This window comes from Thunnus albacares, chromosome 23 (genome assembly GCF_914725855.1).
Source record: "Thunnus albacares chromosome 23, fThuAlb1.1, whole genome shotgun sequence".
Lineage (NCBI taxonomy): Eukaryota > Metazoa > Chordata > Actinopteri > Scombriformes > Scombridae > Thunnus > Thunnus albacares.
The window spans coordinates 21,367,984-21,390,962 of NC_058128.1; the positions used below are offsets into that span (position 1 = coordinate 21,367,984).

Consider the following 22,979-nt stretch of genomic DNA (forward strand, 5'->3'; position numbering starts at 1 on the left):
CGTTCATGCAGACTCTTAAATATGAGACACAAGTCCATATAACGTCTAAAACATACTGCATAAATTGTATCTCAATAATATGACAATGGTGATAATAATTGGGCTTTCAAGTCAAATTTAAAACAATTTTTAGTTTTTCTCCAGGTTGACAAGAGTCAGTCTTCTTAGAGAAATCCATGCAGACAGTTTTAGTAATGTTTAAGTGGTCATGATGTAGTCTTATTCTTTTTTCAGCAATAAGATATATGTGTTTTCCCATTTGTTCTCACCACTTTTTTACTCTGTATTCAACCTCCATATTCATATTTTATTTTATTTCACAAGTGAATCAGTGATTTCTTGTGTGTGCAGTCGGTATTTATACTTTTAAGTTCAATGACTGACTGTCCTATATATAATGTGACATATGGATGCTTTCACTGAAGAATGTAAGACACATTCAGGATGTCTTTACTGTAAAGATGTTCTGTGGATACTTTACCGCAGGATGAAAACTATAGAAAAGCTGGTAAAATAATCAAGATAATGCTGTAATAGCAGATGGTACTATCATCTACCCGCTGAGTTAAACAGCTTGTGTTACACAGCAGCACCAGTCTAAATTTGTATATTTCACTCTCAGGGCTGCAGTTGAAGAGAACGCTTACAACCGGATGAAGAAAGTGGTGAAGTGGTACATCTCCGGGTTTTACAAAAAGCCAAAGGTCAGGATGCTGAACATGATCTTCAACGCCACGACAGACCTAATGTTATAGTACACAAGCACAGAATACACATGCTTTACATGTACAATCTCACTAAAACCATGTTTAATGTTGCTTTTTATACCACAGGGGTTGAAGAAGCCTTACAACCCCATTATTGGAGAGACGTACCGCTGCATGTGGCTCCACCAAAAGACCAACAGTAAGACCTTCTACATCGCAGAACAGGTAATAATTTTGATTTCAGCAAAAGCAATCTGAACAGCTCTTTCCAAAAGTATCAGATACATCTCATAAAGCATATTGTATTGGGTTGGAGCCATAGGACAAGTACAGGGTGAAAGGATCTGACATTTCTGCCAAATTCAAGCTGACTCATTCACTGTGCGTTTTCCTTTAGGTATCCCATCATCCTCCAGTATCAGCCTTTTATGTCAGCAACAGGAAGGATGGTTTCTGCCTCAGTGGCAGCATCCTTGCCAAGTCCAAGTTCTATGGTACGGACACACACACACTCACACACGCACACAAATTATTAAAATCCAATTAATGTCACCCCCAGGCACCTTAAAACTCTAATAAAAAATTAATTAAAAAGTACCCAGCTGAGGGTTTTTATTATTTCTGTCCACTGACTACTAATGATCCTCCACATTGTAGGAAACTCACTGTCAGCCATATTAGACGGAGAGGCTCGGCTCACTTTCCTCAACCGAGGAGAAGACTACGTGATGAACATGCCCTACGCTCACTGCAAAGGTCAGGATGCTTTGTGTTTATGTTGCTGTAAAATCTGTACAATATGTGAACTGCGTGTTGTTGCTCAGATTCACCGAGATGAAACCGATTGCACCACTATGTCGGCATTAGTGCCGCATCATCAATTTCCATTGCAAGTTTGATCCGCTGCTGAGATGTTTTCATCCTGACAGCCTCACAGAGAACTTAAAAGCGGAGTAGAGGAATGCAGAGTTAAAACAACAACTGCATTGCAGCAGTGAAATAATAGATGATATAGATTTTACATTAATGCTGCTTACTTGGAAAGTTTTGTGTCCACTTAGTCCAATACTTGACTTTTTCTGAGTACTTCAGAGTCCGCATTTTGATTTACTTTTAATCTAGTTGATACTTTTTTCTTTGGAGTGTCAGCTCTGTTGGAAAAAGACAGAATATCATACAACCCAGTCATAAATTTTGAGTATGTGTTGGAGTTTCCAGTTGTTTGTGTTGACTGGCGTTTCTCTTTTTTCCACTCTGCTAGGGATCCTGTACGGCACCATGACCCTGGAGCTGGGTGGTCAGATCACCATTGCATGTGAGAAAACAGGCTACAGCGCTCAGCTCGAGTTTAAACTCAAGGTATGACTGTGTTTTGTAGTTTAAAATAAGTGTGTTTATTTAATTAATAGAGATAACTTCACTCCTTTGTTGGCTTTACACTTCTTAGACGTGAGCTCCTCAAATCCTTTAGAGATACAATACTGTTAAGACTATTTCTTTTAAATTAAAAAAAAACAGTTTCTCACGTGACTTTTCTGAATGTCTCACTCCCCCGCGCCATCACCACCAATCCACTCCCTCACCCTGCCCTGAAAAACATCCCATCCTCCATACCATGATTCACATGCTGCGCTATCCCATCATGACCTAGCGACAGGTACATGTCAGAGAGAACGAGCAGTGCAATCAGTACATTTCCATTTAAAATACTAATCTGGATATGTTTGGGTCCTTAACTAGTCTGAAGTAGTGATGGGTGAATCATAATCTCAATAATTCAAAACAATAAATCCAGTTCTTACAGTTATTGTTATTTTCAGCCTACAGTGACACATCTTTTTGCTGCAGTACTGCAGTATTTACCTGTTTGAAACATTTAGATTAAGAACTTTAATTATCTAAGCTAAATTGGAAGTTGATGGTAGTAGCTTTCTTTTGTTGTTAAAATGTTCGTAAATTAAAATATGGTGGCATTAGAAAGATCTTTTAAAAGTTGGAAACTACAGTTGAAATCTTGTCCTTATGACACATTTATTCTGCTGCATCAGCAGAAGAAAGCTTTCCCTGTTTGAAAGGGAAAGATTGTGCTGTCTCCATAAATGGAGACAGAATGACACGTAATAAAGCTCAGTGCTTTTTTTTTGTGCAGCAGTAATTGGAGCAAGTAAAGTTCATGAACGTGTATCTCTCCTTGCCTTCCCCTCCTTTAAATCCTTCACTTGCTTTGTCCATTCCCTCTCTCTCCCTTCCTTCGCTTCTCTACTTCTACGCTTTTCTTTGTTTTTCGCTCGCTGTCATATCCTTCTTCTCTTGCTCCTCTTTATTTCCTTTCCTACCATATCCTACTCTTTCCTCTCCTGTTCCTCCTGTCTCTCCTCTCCCTCTCTCTCTCTCTCTCTCTCTCTCCTCCAGCCATTCCTGGGCAGCAGTGACAGTGTCAATCAGATCTCTGGAAAGATCAAACTGGGAAAGGAGGTGTTGGCTACACTGGAAGGACACTGGGTAAGGTCCTCTACTGACTGACTGTCTGCAGCCATGCTGACAGAAAAAAGTCTAATATTTTGAAAATAAAGTTGTAATATTTTGAGGGAAAAAGTACAATCACAATTTCTTGGCACCTGTGATGGTGGTTTAGTCTGATGAATAGTCCAGAACCCAAAGATATACAGTTTATGGTCATATGACAAAGAAAAGAAGTAAACCCCGTCATTTTAAAAGCTGAAACGAGAGAATATTTGGCATTTTTACTCGAAAAATAAGTGAAATGATCAATTGACTATCAAAAAAATTTCAATTAATGCCAATTAATTTTCTGTTGATCGATTTATCATTGCTCTTTATAGTTACTCTACAGTCTTAAGTAAAAAAATGTTATTAAAATAGAAGACAAGGGGATGTAGAGTGAAAATGAGGTACGTCTGTGTCTCAAAGACACTGTGAAAAATGTTATTTTCACCCTGGTGCTCACTTTCAGGTTCAGCCTCACTTTCATCTGTTTCCTTAGTTACTTCATGGCTGATGTAGAATCAATAGGAACATTTTGACTTTCTGATACACAGGACAGCGAGATCTTCATCAACGACAAGAAGACAGGGACGATGGACACGTTCTGGGACCCGACACCGGAGCTGAGGCAGAGCCGTCTGACCCGCTGCACTGTCCCCCCAGAGGAGCAGGGAGAGTTTGAATCAGAAAGGTGACTAGACTGTGATCACAGTATCTGCTGTAACTTCTGATTTACCGTCTGCCACTTTTTGGCATATTGATTCATTTTCAGATTTCTCTTTTTTGTTGCACCCATTCATCGTCTCTCCTTCTGATAAACTAAACTTATTGGCCCTGTTCTCTCTCCATCTGTCAGACTGTGGCAGCATGTGACCCGCGCCATCAACAACAAGGACCAGACTGAGGCCACCAACGAGAAGTTCATGCTGGAGGAAGTTCAGAGGAAATCAGCCCGCGAGCGGAAAGCCAAATGTGAGGAGTGGATCCCCGCCCTGTTCGAGCAGGACCCCGTCACTGGAGAGTGGCATTACAGATATGCCGAGTGAGTGATTGTTCTCCTGCTGCCTGTGAGCTCATGAGGTTTGGAGTCAGAATAGAGTAAAGTACAGGCAATAAAAGGTGACTACTTCATATCTGGTGAAACAAACAGAATTTTAACAGGTGAAACGGGTTCAGCAGCAGTTATTAGTCAATGAGTGTTGCAAATCAAAGAGTTATAATGAAAAATCAAGTCATACTTAGTACCAAATCGTTTTAATTATGAATACATTTGATAGGTTTTCTATGCTAAAGCAGAATGTCCTACAGTATACCTGATTAATAGAACCAACTGCATTTTTGGCCTGTAATAGTTTTTTAAACACATTTTTGAAAAAGATCTCTTAAATAAAGTTATTAAAGAATTGTGACCAATATTCAATTTGTACTGAGTAGGACATTTTACAGTGTAAAAATCAACTTGTCACTCTTCTGTGGTGGACAAACTGTGTCATTGACACACTGTCTCTAAATACCACAAACATATCTTTGGCATTAATGTGCTGTAACTTCTTGCTCTTCTTGGCAGACATACAGTATGTGCCAATACAACATATCTACCAGGAGGTAATGTCGGCCAACAATATCAGTATAATGTGCTCTGCTTACAAATAAGAAACTCATAAACATTTGACAATGAAATTACCATAAAAAGGTCAAGCTGATATTACATGAAGACACTTGGGTACTCAATATAAAAATCCTGGATATCTTGTAACACACAGAAACTGAAACAACATATTCAGTTCACCAAACCTATAGAGAGACATCCATGCTCAGCTTTCTGTCAAACACTGGATTGAAAACATTGTACTTCTTTTAAAGAAAACAAAAAGCAAAACTTGCAATACAAAAATGTTGCAGTTGTAATTTTAATATAAGCTGCGGTCGCTATAATTAGAATTATAGAACTTGCATTAAATTCAGTGACATCCAAGACCACCTCAGGACTCAAAAACAAAGTCTTATAACAAAGCTCTAACATAAGATGCTTTAGTTCAAAGCAAAGCTGCTACCCCAGTCTTCCATGTTGGATTGACCAGTGTGACAGGGCGCCATCTGGTGGTGATTTATTATAACAGCAGGAGAGTCAATGGATTCTGTAAATAGTTATTATTGTATGTTGGATAAGACAACCACATTTTTTAATAGCATCAATGTTATGCAGTCATATCAGATGAAATAATGTGATCCCTGTGATATTTTTATTTACTGTCAATCTACTGCCTTTCTTTACTCTCATTCTTTCTGTTTCTTTATCTCTTTCTTTATTTCATATTTTCTCTTTCTCTCTTCCTGCATTCGATACTTGCATTAATGTATATGTTCGTCTCTGTCATCTTTCCTATACTTCACCTATGTCTGTCTCACTATTTTCACCATTTTGTTCTTTCTGTCTTGTCTTCTCATCTCTGTCTCTGTGTCTCTCCTCCCTCCACAGCACGAGGCCATGGGATCCACTCAATGACCTGATCCAGTTTGAGAAAGACGGCTGCATCCAGACCAAGGTCCGACACCGCACCCCTATGGTACGTTCTGGCAGTCTTATTAGTCTGAGTAACCAGGGGCCACGGAGGGACAATTGCAAGTGCCAGGTAGGTCGTCCCGATCAAAACATTTTTTAAAAAGCATCTCGCCGCCTCAGCCACCTTCTGCGCAGCACCCGGTGCACCGTCTTCATTGTCGCTTCTTCTCTGTGTGTCCACATCTCTGTGCTGCCACCGCCGTCGTCGCCTCCGCTCCGTGTTTCTTTGTCTCTCTGCTTCTGTTTTGCTCTTTTCTTGCCTGCCGTTCTCTCTGTATGGGAGGGAAGGTTATGTCCAACTGCATGCTGAAGTAAGCGGATAACAAGATAATACACTTCTCCCTCTGATAATTCATCACGAAGGACTACATGTGCCACACCAGCAGTATTTTGAGACAGTCTGTCCCTGGAGGCTCCGGACAAGTCAGTTTCTGAGTAATTAAGGCTGCAGCAAATATCCGTACTGCTACACAATGTTGTCAGGCACTTTCCCAGTACTTGGTAGAGTGTCTGCAAAGGATGTTAAACTCAATTTACTGTCATTTACCACTTATTTACACCTTTTAGAAAACGGATTGGAACAATCTTGATTTTTAAACACACATTATTTAACCCAGCAGACACTTTTTTTTGTCATGTTACTCAATAAAAAGTTGCCTTTTTTAAACTGTGTTCCAACAATCTCCTTACAGTAAAAGTGGAGGTAGCATCTCTAGCTGCAAATGAAATGCCCAATGTGAAATGAAATGATACTGTAATAAACCCTTGTGAGTGTTTAATTGGTATTCTTCTAAGACTGATATCAGTATGGAGTGAGCTTCGCATTTTTGATATGTATATATATATATACACACAGTATACATATATATATATTTTTTGCACCTCAGTTTTCTCCCATACAAAGTACAAAACAGAGAACAGCTCCATCCATTACATCAACAGACCAACCACCAGCCATCAACACCTGGTCGCTTCACCCTTCACCTGTGTCTGTTCTCATCTCCATTTGATTTGTTTCTATGTGTCTTGTGTTCACTCACTGAGTCTAAACTTCTACTGAGCTGCTCCTGGTTCATGTAATGTTGAGTAGCTGAAGGCTGCTGTGGTGCAGTCCATGTAATGGTCTGTCGATGTATTTTTTTTTTTGTTTTGTTTTTTTGGAGTGTGTGTGTTCAAAGTAACCACCTGCCAAGAGCCCCAGGCCTCTTCTTCTTCATATCAGTAACTGTCACCGTCAAAAATGTTTGGTTTAGCTATTGTAAAACTTTATCCTACAAATATGATGCACTGAGAAGTAAAACAGTGCCTCTGTATCAGTTTCTGATCAGCTGCTGGTTACATGACTCTACACAGCATTAACATCTATTCCTGCTTAAACACAATCAACTCTTGAATTTGCAAGAAATTGAAGCAGTGGAGTTATTACAGTAGACAAAGGAAAAATCATTCTTGGGAGGAATATTCTTTTAAAACATCACCCAGAGTGATAAAAATAGTTGAAAAGGACATTTTCATTCTGTGGTCTTTGTCAGGCCAAACTTGAAATATTCACACGCTACCAACATTAAATCAACCGTTTAACCTCTTTTGGCCGACTAAGACCTCACTGCTGCAAAACCGCATCACATTAAATGAAGCTTTTAGAAAAAGAGCTGCAATCCAGTCAGAATTTAATCCCTTTCAACTAAATCAGAAGTAAACTAAAGGGTCTTGGCAGGTTTGGTTCATGTCAGGCGCAGCTTGTGTCATTTGCCTGAGTGCTTTAAATGGATGTGACTCACTGATGCACCAGCATGCCTTGTACTGCTACTGCTGTCATTACTGCACCAACACTGACTACCATGTTTGTGAGGGAATGTGTGTGTGTGTGTGTGTGTGTGTGTGTGTGTGTGTGTGTGTGTGTGTGTGTGTGTGTGTGTGTGTGTGTGTGCGAAGGTAGAGTGCGTGTGCATCAAGCACCATTTTGTTCTGGCCGTGTGTGTTTGAACACTTGTATGTATTTCTGTTTTGTATCCTTTGTATATACAGTAAGTATGTAATTTTAATTTTGTTGTAGCTGGTGTTTGCGGCATATTTGTTGACCTGTTTCTCTCTGTGTGTTTGTGTGTGACTGTTTGTGTGGGCGTGTGTAGGTAACGGTGCCAAAGAGGAAACACAAGAGCGACAAGCCCAAGAGCCCAGAGAGTGGCTGCTCGTCACCCGAACCCGACCGCCAAGACTCATCTGGCAGCGAACGTGAGTCACAAACCACACACACATGACAAACTGGTAAAATCTGAAAATTGAAGGTTTTCTTTTACACTAACATCAGTTAGTTCTTTAACTCACTATGTTTCAGTGTGAAGTAGGTCCTGACTACATATTGAAATATTATAAAACGACAATTATATGTTATCTAGATATTTAAAAATCGTTAACTTTTCAACCAAATATAACCGTGTTATAACCTACAAGTCTTTAACCTGCAAAAACACCAAATCATTGCTCAGTGGGAGTTTTCAATGGACAACTTCTGATGTTAGAGGCTATGAAAGTGAATAAACAGCACACTCTGGTGGTCATTAGTGATTTCTTCTAGAGGTGTTGGTGAAGGGACTCGACTCTGCTTATACGCTTCAGTTCAAGTGTCCAACAACCTTAGAGTCTGTGTGATCCCCAAGTTTCTATAGCATTTTTTGTCATAAAAACCTTCTTTCACATCCACTCAAACATACTTTGTTACAGGACACAAAAGCAAGCATAACAGTCGGCTGAGGAAAAAAGGAGCAGACCTCAGTGAACTTCAAAGTGCCATTGAATCTATAAAGCAGACGCAGGAGGACATTAACAGGTGAGAAGAACATCATTCACACTATATCTTTAGCGTGATGTGATGTACATCTGTAGAGCAGCTGCTCATAACTCCTGTGTGTTTGTAGGAGCATCAGCGTGCTGCGGAGTCGTGCGGCAGGCCGGGTGGAGGGCGGCTCCTTCCTCCAGCAGCGCGACTACGTCATCATCATTTTCCTCATCCTCCTTCAGGTCCTGATCAACTATGTCTTCAAGTAGCAGCCATAACCCCCACAGAGAGAGTGATGCACTCACACACACACACACACACACACACACAGACACACTCTCTGAACATTGGGTGTTAAAGCGGAGGACAGCGATGACGGGCTCCCGCAGTTCTCGTCTTCTCTGTCTTTATTAAATCCGATTACACACGTCCAAAAAAGCAAAGACTTCCACAGAAAAAGAGACTTTAAAAAAAAACAAACTCTTATTTATTTTTAACCAGTCCATTCCAAAACTTTGGAGAGATCCACAGATTTCAAAGCGGAGAGCGAGCTGATGAGGAGAAGTTGTTGGAGTTTGGTGTGATGAAGTCTCGACTGCCACTCTGGAGGTTATCGACTTGCCTTGACGTAAGAGGCAAAGGAAACAGCAGCCGTTTCAGCTGCTGTTTGTGTTCTTTTCTGATGGAGTGAAACCACTCTGTTGATTCACATTTCACCTCAAACAACAGGGAACCTTTTAACACGGATACGAGAACCACGACTCAGATGGTAACACAGGTTTTAAAAAAAAAGAAATCTTTAATGTTTTAATGTTTTGTTTTTAAATTGTTTTGTTTCTTTGCTTGGTGTGTCCTTTGTGAATAGAGGTCTGCCCGGGACAAAAAGCGTTGATAAGGGAGAGAAAAACAAAGTGGTCCAATCTGTGTGACTTTTATTTTTTATTTTATTTTTTTATCAGACACCTTCATATCAGCTGGGGTTCCCACAAGTGGAAATGGATGAGGAAGACAAACAACACGTGATATTGTCAAAAGGAACAGAAGCTATAATTTCTGCTGTATATTATAACTCCATCTTTTTCATACAAAGTCAATGTTTTAAAAAAAAAAAAAGTCAGATATTTGACACAATGTCATTGTATAGGTAGCATGTACAGCTAGAGGAGCGTGGTTAGGACATTAGCCCTATGTACAGTATTCTGTTTTAAGGCACAAACGCACTGGAAATGTCCAATGTTTTTACTAACATTGTGCGCTTACAGTGGACGTCACACTGATTCAACATTTCTGCTCTGAGGAAGTTTGAAGGGTCAACAGATGGCCAAAGAAGATGATTTTTATGATATTTCATCAGCTAGTGACCACTGCCGTAGATTCAGGTAAAGGGACTTGATGAATCATTTTAATTAAAGTGTTCTTAGTGAGAAGATGGCAAAACATGGATTCTGAGTGACGCAGTCAGAAAACTGCCCTCTTGGAGGTAATGACAAGTTGAAGGAGTAGTTTGAGATTTGGGAAATACCCTCATTCAATTTCTTGCCGCATTATTAGATGAGAAGATCAATACCACTCTATTATCCCAGAGTGGTATCAATCCTCTCATCTCACTCTCAGCAAGAAAACTAAAAGTGCATTTAGAGGTAAGTTAGCTGCTATATGGACATAATACGAAAGGTGTTTAGACTAGCTGGTCTACAGGATGGTCTCCAAATTTCAAAACAGACACCAGACCAAGCATGAGAGGAGAAACTCTTCTTCTTGGCAAAGATAATTCAGAGCATCGATCATAGCTTCCAGTGCTTTTGCGCCTCAGATGTAAACCAGGAAATGTAGAGTAGACACTTTAGTAAGCTACTAGTGAGAGGAGGCGATAGACTTTTTCTAATTAACTACTATCACCATAGTAAATCATTCCAAATGTACGCAAGTACCAGCCAAACTCAGTGTGTAGAGTAGTAGTCGCTCCTGTTCACTGTGTATATATCCAACGGGACGACTCGTTCCTCGCAAGAAGCGCGTGGCGTTTCAACACCAAGGTTGGCAATATAGACACTCCCGCGCTCTGTGCACAAGCCAGTCTCTTGAACCCAGTGTGTCCTTCTGTCCACTGCTCTGTAGATACACATGGATGAAAAACAGATTAATGGGGTGCACACTTAGACTCCCATCAGAAATGTGTCCACATGGCCTCAAGATAAAGAAGTTGCAGTTATTTAGCAGTATTTATTCATTTCGCAGCTTTAGTCCAAACCTAATTGGGACTTTTTTGAAATTTGTTAGCGTACATTGTGGTTCCTATCTGTCGCCTTCCTCTTTGGAAATATGGTACTAAATGGCAGACATAATAGCTTGAATAATTGACAGGCTTATGAGAACCATGGCTTATGAGGACCATGGCTTATGAGGACCATGACTTATGAGGACCATGGCTTATGAGGACCATGGCTTATGAGGACCATGGCTTATGAGGACCATGGCTTATGAGGACCATGACTTATGAGGACCATGACTTATGAGGACCATGGCTTATGAGGACCATGGCTTATGAGGACCATGGCTTATGAGGACCATGGCTTATGAGGACCATGGCTTATGAGGACCATGACTTATGAGGACCATGGCTTATGAGGACCATGGCTTATGAGAACCATGGCTTATGAGAACCATGACTTATGAGGACCATGACTTATGAGGACCATGGCTTATGAGGACCATGGCTTATGAGAACCATGGCTTATGAGGACCATGACTTATGAGGACAGAGTAACTTTAGCACTATTACATAGAAAAACAAACTCTGGTCCCAGCAGTCTCATTTGTATATTAAAAAGTTAGTTTGGAAAGTGAAACTGAGCTGAAGGTGTATCCATTTTCAAGGATGAAGGCAACATATTAGACCCTGACCCTTCTTCCACACAGTCTGTCAGGATTTTTCCCCAAGATGCAAGTAAGTGAAACAATTTGAGGCCATTTAAAAAGTTACAAACCACTTATGGACAATATCTGAACATTGATTTTGTATCTCTCTTCGCCTGTCATGATGTTAGCCTTGTCGATGTTTACATATCCGGTTGCCTCCGCCGTCAGCAGACTGTTAAGCGATGAAAACTCTAACACAGTTATAAAGAAAGACTGGTAGCATTGTCGGGAGCCAGCTGCACCCCCATAAGTTACCCGGCTGGCCCGTGTGTATCTGTACGTGTATTTTCGTGTATCCTCATTGCCTCGATCGCTCATCTTAATATAGAATCCAGATGTTAGAATGTGGAGAAATAAGTATATACCAGTGCCTTCTAGAGTTGGACTGGGGATGGGGTGTAGATTAGGGGTTATGGGGAGGTGATAGGAGGGTGGCAGGGATGTGGGGGGATGTGGTGTGGAGCATACAGATGTAGCCTGAGTCCCAGTCTTAAGGCGAGGGGAATGATCTGGATGAAAGGCGTTGTTGGGACTGGCTGCAGCTGTAGTCACTGTAGTGTTTTAGAGCGGACGTGCCATACGAAGCCTTAGAAAAGAATCTGACTCCAGCTCCACAGCTCGCAGCCCCACCCAGCTCCTGCCTCCCCACCCAAAAGCGTCGCCATAGTAACGCACCCGTAGATTTCCGGATGCTGATTCCTGCCACAGGAGAGAGAGGGAACGAGAGATAACTCCACTGTCCGTTGTCGTCTTTGTCTCTCTCTCACTCTCTCTCACACCAAATTCAGAGGGAAATAAACATCTCTGCTGTCTGTTGTTGCTGTTTCTGTAAGATAATACATTTTATTTATTCCTCTTTTGTATGTGGGTTGTTTTTTTCTGCTTGTAGCATTAGACCACTTTTTTCTTTTCTTGTTTGTTTTTCAAAACTGATTGAAAATTTTTTAAAACAGTTGGTTTTATTCCACTCCTCGTCACTCGACGGCACACACAAGCGACTGTCCTCAACTCGTGCACTCTTGCCACTGCCCCCTCCTACCCTAACACACACACACACACACACACACACACATATACACAAACACAAAATACACTTTTTCCTATCAGAGTACATGAATATATTTACTGTATCCCCATGGCAACTATAACTTCCTGGAAGTTTATGGTCACATGTAACATAACACAGAATAAAAACAAATGACATCCTGCGTCTTTTGTCTGTGTTTGGTGTATGGACACATCATTGTCCAAAGCAACTGTATATTGCATTTAGTACTTCTTCTGTGCTTATTGATTTTATATGAAGGGGTGTTGGTTATCGCTAGTGTTTAGTTTATCTGTCAAAAAAATAGTCCGTTACAATTTTAAGTTTCATTTTGTAACTGCAGCGAGGTGCAACAGTGATACAATTAAAACACATAAACATCATTTATATCATTATGCAGATGACTAAGAAGTTTAAGTGAAGTCATGCTTATGGAGACATTTCACCCTAACAAATAAAACAGAAGTCCAAATGCAGAGCAAGACTTGGCTGGATTGGAGAGAAGAATCTAAATAACATCAGCAAAACAAAATGGAAATAAGGAATAAATGAATACCAATAAGATCCATAAAATGAAAATGGATGCATGGAATGAGTGTGTGTGTGTGTGTGTGTGTGTGTGTGTGTGTGTGTGTGTGTGTGTGTGTGTGTGTGTGTGTGTGTGTGGCAGATAGAGAAAAATGAATTTCATAGATTTAAATCAGATTTACTTCAGATGGATTAGTAATTGTTTACTAGGTTGCCATCTTATTAAATAAAAAGCCCCTTCCAATTTCAAAAATTCCCTTTATTAATACCCAGTAATAATAGTAATTATGATATTTCACATTTATGACAATTATAACAGGAAAAATAAAGAATCTCTCTTCTCTCCTCTCATGCAAGTGCATTTGGTATCTTTATGCAGCAAGCTTTTAAATCTGAAATATAAGCTTTTAGACTATCAGTAAATGAGTCCCACGTTTGTATTTAAATTTTAAAACACCAAATGAACTTGTGATAATAGGCAAGAAAGATAAAAGCTTCCTCATCCTTGTTTGAAAGCATTCAGTTGATCGTAGGAGAGGTTGGTCACCATTAGATGGGGATGTAGAGTCTTTCCAGGATTAGCAACAAAACACATGTATTGACAAAAGTACTCATTAGACAGCAGAATGGCCTCTGTCACTGCAATGTGACCACGTCATATATTATCAGATTACTATTGCTATTAACATGTAAGCAGCATTTTAATGTAGCTGGTTGAGGTTGGGCCCATTTTAACTAAAGCACTTTATATTAGTTACTGTTTGGTAGTTTAACACTTAACAGTATATCACTTTGTAAACTCACCATAGGTTTTTTGTTTGTCAAATACATGTAGTGACGTAAAAAGTACAATATTTCCCTCTTAAACGTAGTACATTAGAAGTATAAACATAAAAAGAACACAAGTACAACTACCTTAAAATTGTACATACAGTAGCTAACCCCCAGTTTTTTTTCCAGCAACCAGAGGTAAAAGACTGGGACTGCAGCACTGAAAGGTGAGCATGTAAAACAAGACTTTACCAGAAAACTTATGAAATATTTTCACCTCTCTTAATTCATTGATTCATTATCGGTTAGTTTAAAGGACAAGAAACAATAAAAATGCACTGATGAGACAATTACAGGAGGCAGAATAGTAGGGATACAACATCTGTCACATGTTCCTACACACTTCAAATCTTCACATGAGGGATATAAGAGTGTTAACATTAAACCTTAAAAGTACTGGTAAAGAAATATATTCATTTCAAAGTACCTCCTGGGGAGAAACCAACTTCTGAAATCCTTAATTCTTAAATTTAAAAAAAAAAATTTAAAAAACACCCAACCAGTGTCCTTGAATTTCGCCAAAACTGCACCTAGAAAGTCTTTGAAAGTGATGTCCAAGTAAGCTTGAGAAGCATGGATCTGTCCAAACAGTTGTTTGATTTTGTTGGCTTGGTGTCATTTCCTGAGCCAAGGACATTGACGAAGGTCGAGCGAGCAGAACAGTCCTCCCTGTCCCTCTCAGATAACAAAACATCTGATATCAATCCCCACTCTGTCCCTTTCCTACTTGGCTTTGCATCAATGCCCTGGTACTGCTAGGTCTGCCCATGCAGGGATGGAGAAAGAAGGAATGTGGGAAGAGAGGAAAATCTGGAAGGAGGAATGAAGAGTTTGGCAGGGAAAGAAGGTGACTGATAAGGAAGGAAAAAAGGCAGAGTAGGCAAAAGAAGCAGATGTGGGACTGGGAATGGAGGATGGAGTGAGGGGGAGAGGAAGGAGGAAGGAAGACATTTTGGGAGATAGAGCAGGAGGGAGGGCAGGAAAGGAGGCAGGGAGAGAAAAAGGGTATATAGTATGGAATACGGGGGTGGATGAGATTTTGTGGCAGTGAAAGGAGTAGTTAGAGGTAAAGAGAAGGATGGAAGGCAAAAAAGCAGGAAGAGACAAAAATTGGAAGCAGGGTAGAAGGGGAAAAAGGGAACAAACAGGATTACAAGCAGGAAAGGAGAGTAGGGAGGCAGAGGAGGAGATAAGTGAGGGAGAGCTGGATTCATGGCTGTTTGAAACTGGCCCTGATATGAAAAGAAAACACTACCTCAGGCAGTTTTCCTGAATGGACATAATTTTTTACATTTTCTGCATCACACTAACTTGAAAGTAATATATCTCAATGTTTTCTTTATCAATCAACCAAATTATTTAAACATAAAAAAAATAGCTGACATGCTCATTCTAATCCTGTGTGGTTGTGTCATTCTTTTATTTATCTGCTGTTACATGCTAAATAAGTGTTTAAAAAACTAATTTTGTATATTTTTTAATATCAAAACCCCTCTTTTCTTCATGAGAAACATAAGATTATGACTCATCTTGAACTCAGGGGCGGTTACAGAGAAGCAATCAAATGTGGTTTGGTGTAACTAGCTAACTCAATATATCATAGTAGGAGGTGTGTTTGGTTTCCAGCTGGCAAAAACTTTGTATACATCGCCAAAGAATGTGGTTGAGGTATAATTGATTTGTTTAACCCCCATCCTCGCCCTCCTGATCTTACAACATGGATGAGGGAAGTGTGGGTGGAGTTGAACAGTCCTACAGCTCCATGTTGCGCTCTATTCACTAAGCCATGCTCTCGTTTGAGCGACCCAATCATATCTGAGGATCTGTTTCACTCAGAAATACATCGTTACTGAGGCTAAAGATGATCTAACTTCCATTTTACTGTCTTAAACTACCAGTTTGGCTTGTATTTACACTGTAGAAATGAAAGGTAAGTTCACTTCCAAGCAGTGTCCCAATTAAGGGGCCAGTTCCTTTAACGCCCACAAATTGTACTTCAGAGAGCTCAACACTGGTGGTAAACATTGAGCCTTTACCTCCTTCCCAATCCTCCTCCCCAAATTAGATGGTTCGCCTCTCCAAATAATGCCGCAACTTGGTTTTGTGGAACACCAGTTCTAAGTTGCCCTATCTCACGGGCCCTATCCAGATCAGTCGAACGTGACATGCCAATTCTTGGAGCAGACACCTGCTGACCACTGTAGCAGAACCCATGCTCCCAGGTGCTGCCAATTAGGTGTCAATCAGGCACCTGATTAGCAGCACCTGGGGGTACCAGAAGCTCAAAACAAGAGTCAATAACAACAGCAAAATAAGCTGTTTGGCATTGGCAGAGAAGATTTGGCAAATTTTTCATGGGTGCAACCCACATACTCAGCTCTGCTGCTCATCCCACAAATGCATGTTCCTTACAAATGTGGCACCATTTAAAAGGGAAATAAACAGGCTTTCCAACGGTATAAGATTTATTGCCAAGAAGCATTGTAACAACAAAGAAATAATCTACCAAACACAAATTTCCTTACTTTTTGTGCTAAGTTTATGTTACAATTTTACTGGTGAAATATTAGCAAAGCTCTTTTTGTAGTATTCAGTTATTTTAATCTTTAAAATCTTCATTATAGAATTGTTGGTGCAAAATACACACATAGAGGGGAATTTCAACACATTGTTAAACATGAAACTTTGACATCTTACATAAAGCAGTGTGTAGTCGGGGTCACATTTCACATGTCTATGAGTTGTTAACAGCTCCACCAAATAGTGATTTTTCCCTCTAAACTTCTCACATGTTTTCATTTCAATAAATGTTCAAATGATCCAATATTTCACCAAAAATCAAAGATTAGAGAAAAAGTGCAAAAACTGAAAACAGATTTGTGTATCATAACTTTGTTTTTTCTTCTTTCCTCTCCCATTAATCATCTCACGACCCCTCAGATTTATCTGGTGACCCTTTGGAGGGGCCCGACCCCTAGGTTGGGAACCACTGAACTAAACTAGCCAACTGTATATAAAGTAGTTGAAACTAGCTCCACCTCCAGCAGCTACAACAGTAACATGCTGCTCTAACACTGATGCTCCAGTATTAATAATCTAATGATGAGGGACCTGTGACGTCGTGGGACCAAACCACTACTTTTACTGCAATACTTTAACTACATCAAGCTCATAATACTTATGTAGAATTTTTCATGCAGGACTTTTACTTGTAATGGAGTATTTTTACATTGCTGTATTGATACTTTTAGTTCAGTAAAGGATCTGAGTAGTTCTTCCACCACTGAGTACACATCATAAATATCCAATCATCTGTGTGCTGTCAGGAGGATAATATCTGTGGTCCGGTAGATAACACTGCACAGACCGGTACTGAGCCCGGTCGGTGGCAATCACTTATTTAATTTGACACCAAATCCACTCATAATTACGCTCAGACACATAGAACAGCAAGAAAGCAGCTCACAGCTATATGGAAACATCCTGCCAGATCAATCATAATATGATAGATCAATCATGTTATGATTGATCAATCATATTATAGCATATGGCTGCTGGGCTACCATGTCTTTGATTATAACAACAAACCAATCATGTAAAACAAGAAAAGTTTCTTGTTTAAGTAAGATAAGTGATTATGTCATCATAATGAAGTAAGTACATTTTGTGAAATAATGACAACACTGTGTGATGACATACAGTGATATGTTGTTATAACAAGAGTTTCTTATAAAAAAAAAAAACAGAACAATTTGATAGGTCTATTTAGTAGCCTAATAACAGAATATCTTACCTTGCTTACCTTGTTCATTGAAGATGATTATAACCATACCTGTGGCATAGTATGAATTCATCTAATTGGAGTAACAAAAAACATACATGAAATAGTGAATTCCTGTGTTCAAATTGTTATTGGAATAAAATAAAAACTATGAAGTGCTTCATAAAAAGCCACACAGTGGTTCTCTTTGTACCAAACACTAAAGAGCCTAAAGTTCCACCCGATGTCACTGAATTCTGTTAAATGTCACTGAATTCTGAATTCTGTTAGTTTTTGAGATGTCTCACTAACGGGACCAAAAACATACCTGAGACACAGATGATTCGCCCAAACTTTAACTTCAATTTAATTTAATTCTTTAACATAAATAAACAATAATCAATTCTTTCTTACTCAGCACTTACTCAAAATGTGTCCACTTACTGTACATAACCATTAAACCTCAACATTTGTCATCTGTTTAAATGTTATAATAAAAGACAAGCAGTCATATAGACAGATCTGTTCAGTTAAACAGACAATGCTATCATGCTGTGCTATAACTGTACAGCACTATAAGATGAGTTTCCATATCCACTACCTTCCTATTCTTGCTTTCAGGGCTAGTGAAGTCTGGCACCTCATTGACAGTGTAAACTGTCCTGTAACTGTGTTTAGCTCATTTTGGACTATGACATTTCAGGAAGGATTAACAGTGTATTGCAGAATCCTGGTTAAGCCCCCCATGTCCAATTTAAAGAGACCCAGCCAAACTGCAGCACAGTCTGAACAAATCCTGCTACTGTTCAAGCATGCTCCCCAGCTAAAGCTAACAGAAGGCTTATTCTTAAAACAAAAGGCTGCTGCAAAATATGTTACTGCAAACCTACTTCATTCATTCCTGGGACACTGTCTTTATCACACCTGACCACCTCCTCTTTTTGATGCACCTGCCACCATTTCACTCCTCCCATATAAAAGTTTCCTCACTCCGTGACGGTTGCTCTGTTTCACTTGCATTTCCATGTCTTAGTCCACACTGTACCTGCTGGTTTGTCTCTATTAAGTTACACTTTGCTCTGCTTACACAACAGCTGCTGCACATTTGACAGTTTGATCCTTATATTCTGTTTGTGTCGTCTCTAATCTTACTGTTGCACATATACTCGAGTTCTAGGATAGATGCAGGTGGTCCCAGCAGTCCTTTTCCACGTCAGGGGACACTGCTAAGATAAGATTTGACCCCAAACCATTTCCTAACCCTCAGCTTTATTTCTTTCTTTATTTCTTTCTCTAACTTTTGCACATTTGATCATGGAATATTGCATACTATCAAACCACATTACACAGCATTGTCGTCCAAACAGAGAGTACCTGAGCATTGAATTACCTGGAAACCCTGAGGTCTACATATCATTCATTTCTATAAATGTCTTTAGCTAATGGTTCATTTATCTTATAAACTTCCTTTTTGACATTTACATTCATATCATACCACTTTAGGATTGAAACACAAAGACATGTTTTAAATACATTTTTATTACAGCCCTCTGTTAAAGTTGCATTAGTGGACATTCGGCCACCAGGAGCCAGAAGAACTTCAAAAGAAGCTGACAGACATACAACCGTGACATATCATCACCTTTTAAAGTTGTCATGGCTATTGTGTTAGCAAACGATAGCCTTCTTACACATACAGCAAATATGAAACATTATCATCCTGTTGGAATCGTAATGCTTGTCACCTGATGAATGTAAGTCCGATATTTACTCTCCTTTAGCTCTGATTTGGTAACTTGTAAAGCCAAAACAATGAGCTAAAAGAGACTAAAATGCTCTATTAAGCATTCATTCAATGCTGATTAATTAAGCTGTGGATATGGAATTGGTCTGAGGTTTACTTGGTTTTACTTTCATCCAAGTCCAGTTTAAATTAGTTTGGTGGCCTTTTCATACATGGAGCTGAATTTGTTTTCGTGTTCACATCATCCAAATAAATCCTTTATTTAAAAAATCTAAACATTGGTCAAATATGTGTTATTGACAGGAGAGATAATCAGAGGGGCAGAGTTTCTACCACCATCATTAGAACAGGGACTAAAGTACGGATAGAGTTTCTCTTTGAACTTACAGCCAGTAAAGGAGTAGATAAGAGCTGCAGCATCTACATCATAAAAGGAGACCAGACCTTCCTCATAATCCACAAACACCCCCACCTTCTGAGGCTTTAACTTCGGCAAGAGACGGACAGGAGGGCTAGTATTAGCATGATATACATCTCCTTTTCTCAACCATACAGTCCAGTAGCCATTCCTGGGGCAAACCTTAATTTCCCCCTTCCTATTTATTGACTCTCTGGCGACTCCTAAAGTCCAGTCAGTCTTCTCTTTAACCTGAACCTCATAGTAAAATCTGCCTGAAGTGAAGCTCTGCTTTCCTAACACACCACAACATGAAGAAAATCTCTCTGGGTTGTCTGGAAGATTCTGTTTTACATCACCGTGACTGACTTGTTTCCCATGGTCTGATAGGATGAGTTTAGGATGCGCTGTTTCCTGATTGAAAGTCACATTCACTGCATACTGCTGGACCGTCTTCAGTTCAGCCTCAAGCAGCCTCTTTATCTCTTGACTGAGTGTCTCCTCCAGCTGAGCCACAGCTCTCCTCACAGTTCCCTCATTTGATGAGTGAACTCTGACCTCTGACCAGTCTTTGCAGGGTGGAGCAGAGTTCAGGGATGGACAGCTTTGGAGGAACTGGAGGTGGTCTTCAGTGCATGAGAGATACTCCAGCTCAGCACTTCTCTTCATCAGCTTTGAGATTTCCTCTTCCAGCTCTTTGATGAGACCTTCAGCCTGTTTCTCTGTTGTTTTGTGCTTCTCTTCAATCATCTCAATCAGTTTAGCAAGACCTTCCTCAACAGACTGAATCATATTAGCAAAGACCTGCACACTGTCAGCTAGCTCTCTGTCTGCCTCCTCTTTGCTGAACTCCACTGAGTGTTGGAGCTCCCAAATCTTCAGTTGTCTCTCCTGGATCATCTGCTGAATTTTAGCCTCTGTCTCCCCGAGTTTTGCTTTCTTTCCTTCATATTCATCTTTCAAAGGAACAATAAGATGTCTCATGTGAGTTGACTCATTGCAGAACCGACAAACACATATCTGGTCAGTCTTGCAGAACAGCTCTAGAGGTCTTTCATGTTTCTTGCACATCCTGCCTTCCAAGTTCTTCACAGGATCAATCAGCTTATGTCTTTTCAGACCAGGGACTCTATGATGAAGCTCCAGGTGAGTCTCACAGTAGGAGGTCAGACACACCAGGCAGGACTTCAAGGCCTTCAGTTTGGTTTCGGTGCAGACGTCACAGAGAACTTCTGGTTTGGCTTGTTGTTGCTCTGAGCAGCTATTGGTTTCCTCTAAGCCTGACTGTCTGAACTGAGCAGCCATCTCAGATATGAAAGTGTTGACATGCACTTCTGGTCTTATGTCAAAATGCTTATTACACAGTGGACACTGACACTGAACACTAATATTCCAGTGTTTTGTGATGCAGTTTTTGCAGAAGTTGTGTCCACATGGTATGGAGACTGGATCATTGAACACATCCAGACAGATGGAACACAGAAACTGATCTTCGGAGAGGAGACTGCCGGCTGTTGCCATGTCTACAGACTAAAAACAAAAGTAAAAGTGTGAAAAACACTGAAATTATGTGCTTAGTATTTTGTTTTTATATAGCTGCATTAAGTGTTAATGCTCCTAGTTTAAAAAGAGAAAATATTACTGTACTCACAAGTGTTTGTTAACGACTTTCTTGTTGAAGTTCAGATGAATGTTTTTTTTTCTTTCAAGAGGAACAGACAGACTTCCTGACTGCTGCAATGAGCTCAATCTGAATTGCTTTCAATTTCACTTGAGAAAATTGATGATGAAAGCGCTCCTCTCCTTCCTGTGTTGCTTCATGTCTTTTGCAACTTCCTCTTGTTGTATTTTGTGATCTTCCCCGGGTTTGGACATGATTATACGTACGTACTTTTGAAACAAGTCAATATTTCACAGTTAAATTACAATGTTGAGCTGACTTTCGGCGAAAATGTCTCTTTCATGGCAGCAGTGTTACAGCGGTGGCAGTTGTGTTATCTAGATTCTTCAAGGTTCAAGCCCCTCTGATGGCAAACATCCACTCTGGTAAAGTGTCTGTCACCATGACACTGAATCGAGACCAGATCCAGAAGGTTCGTTGCTGACCTCAACAGAAAAAAAAAAGATTTTTGCCTTTTCTGGTGAATTTGTTCAGGTCAGACAGAGATGGGAACTAACACTGTTTTCAGTCAATATTTATTGACATAACTTTCCTGTACTTTTTCCCACCATAAACTAAATATCAACTCCACCAAGCCTCTGGAGAATGTTCTTTTCTTTCTGTGACAGATATAAACATGATGAATTGTTCTGATGAATCTTAGAGCCTCCTGTTCGTAGTCAAAGAAAATCTAATGCATCACTGGTGAGTAAACTTCAGAGGTCTTCATCCCTTTGCCTTCCTCACATTTTTGGAATCATGAATTAGTGGTTTCTGACAATGAAAAATGCTTTACCAACGATATATAGTTTCCAAGAGGTTTAGGAGGAGACAGAGTGAACTTCAATATGTGCAGTTAGTGTTTGATTTTTAAAATGAACACTGTGTGATTAACATTTGGTCCAGAATTATACAATAAAAAAAAAAATGTGTGTGTGATATCAAGTGATGGGTATTACCCTCCCTCGCCCCTCCTCCCCCTTCCACTCCCTCCAATCACAGTCTCTACTCTTCTCCCGCTCCTCCTCTTCATCCAAAAATTAAATTTGGTTCATCCTGATACTGAATGGGCGGGATGTCACTGTTGCTAGGATACATCATCCTGATGACTGGCTAGTTTTCCTTCAAGGCTAGAGAGGAACGAGGGAGGAGGGAATGAGGAAGGACGCAGGGAGGGGCAGATGGAGGGTATAAAGCAGAAAGGAGGGAGTAGGAAGAGAAAGCAAGGACGGGAGCAAGTATGATGGAGGGAAAGTAGGGGAGAAGTAGATAGAGGGACGGCAAGCAAGAAAAAGAGGAGAGGAGAGAGGGTGGTAGAGAAAAAAGAAGGGGAGGGAAGGAAAAGAGGGGAAAGAAAGGAGGGCATAAGGGAGGTAGGAAACAAAAAGGATGAAGGGAGGGAAGGAGGGAACGAAGAGAGGAAAGAAGGCAGGGGGTAGTTAAGGAGAGAGGGAGGAACATAATAAAGGGAGGGAGGGTATGAGTAAAGGTAAAAGAAGAGAGGCACAATTGAGTGAAAGGAGGAAGAAAGGGACAATAAA

At 40.0% G+C, this 22,979-nt stretch overlaps 2 protein-coding genes across 7 annotated transcripts in view; one reads left to right on the top strand and one right to left on the bottom strand.

Moving 5' to 3' along the window:
• osbpl8 (oxysterol binding protein-like 8) overlaps nucleotides 1-12,681 on the top strand; it is a 99,769-nt gene extending 87,088 nt beyond the window's left edge. For 5 of the 6 annotated variants that reach the window (XM_044342869.1, XM_044342871.1, XM_044342868.1 and 2 more), the window contains 12 exons: nucleotides 623-704; nucleotides 834-932; nucleotides 1,105-1,201; nucleotides 1,365-1,463; nucleotides 1,969-2,066; nucleotides 3,120-3,209; nucleotides 3,767-3,903; nucleotides 4,069-4,254; nucleotides 5,692-5,845; nucleotides 7,908-8,010; nucleotides 8,500-8,605; nucleotides 8,694-12,681. In XM_044342869.1, coding sequence (XP_044198804.1) covers nucleotides 623-704; nucleotides 834-932; nucleotides 1,105-1,201; nucleotides 1,365-1,463; nucleotides 1,969-2,066; nucleotides 3,120-3,209; nucleotides 3,767-3,903; nucleotides 4,069-4,254; nucleotides 5,692-5,845; nucleotides 7,908-8,010; nucleotides 8,500-8,605; nucleotides 8,694-8,823 — 1,381 coding nt within the window. In that variant the 3' untranslated portion in view covers nucleotides 8,824-12,681. The remainder of the gene's footprint in view (nucleotides 1-622; nucleotides 705-833; nucleotides 933-1,104; nucleotides 1,202-1,364; nucleotides 1,464-1,968; nucleotides 2,067-3,119; nucleotides 3,210-3,766; nucleotides 3,904-4,068; nucleotides 4,255-5,691; nucleotides 5,846-7,907; nucleotides 8,011-8,499; nucleotides 8,606-8,693) is intronic. The other variant, XM_044342870.1, reaches the window with a different exon arrangement.
• A 6,475-nt stretch (nucleotides 12,682-19,156) lies between these two features.
• On the bottom strand, nucleotides 19,157-22,743 carry LOC122975197 (E3 ubiquitin-protein ligase TRIM39-like). The gene is made up of 2 exons (XM_044343491.1): nucleotides 21,430-22,743; nucleotides 19,157-21,308 (listed from the first exon to the last, which is right to left on the bottom strand). The coding sequence occupies exon 2, from the start codon at nucleotides 21,297-21,299 to the stop codon at nucleotides 19,653-19,655; it is 1,647 nt and encodes a 548-aa protein (XP_044199426.1). The 5' UTR covers nucleotides 21,300-21,308; nucleotides 21,430-22,743; the 3' UTR covers nucleotides 19,157-19,652.
• Between the last annotated feature and the right edge of the window lie 236 nt (nucleotides 22,744-22,979).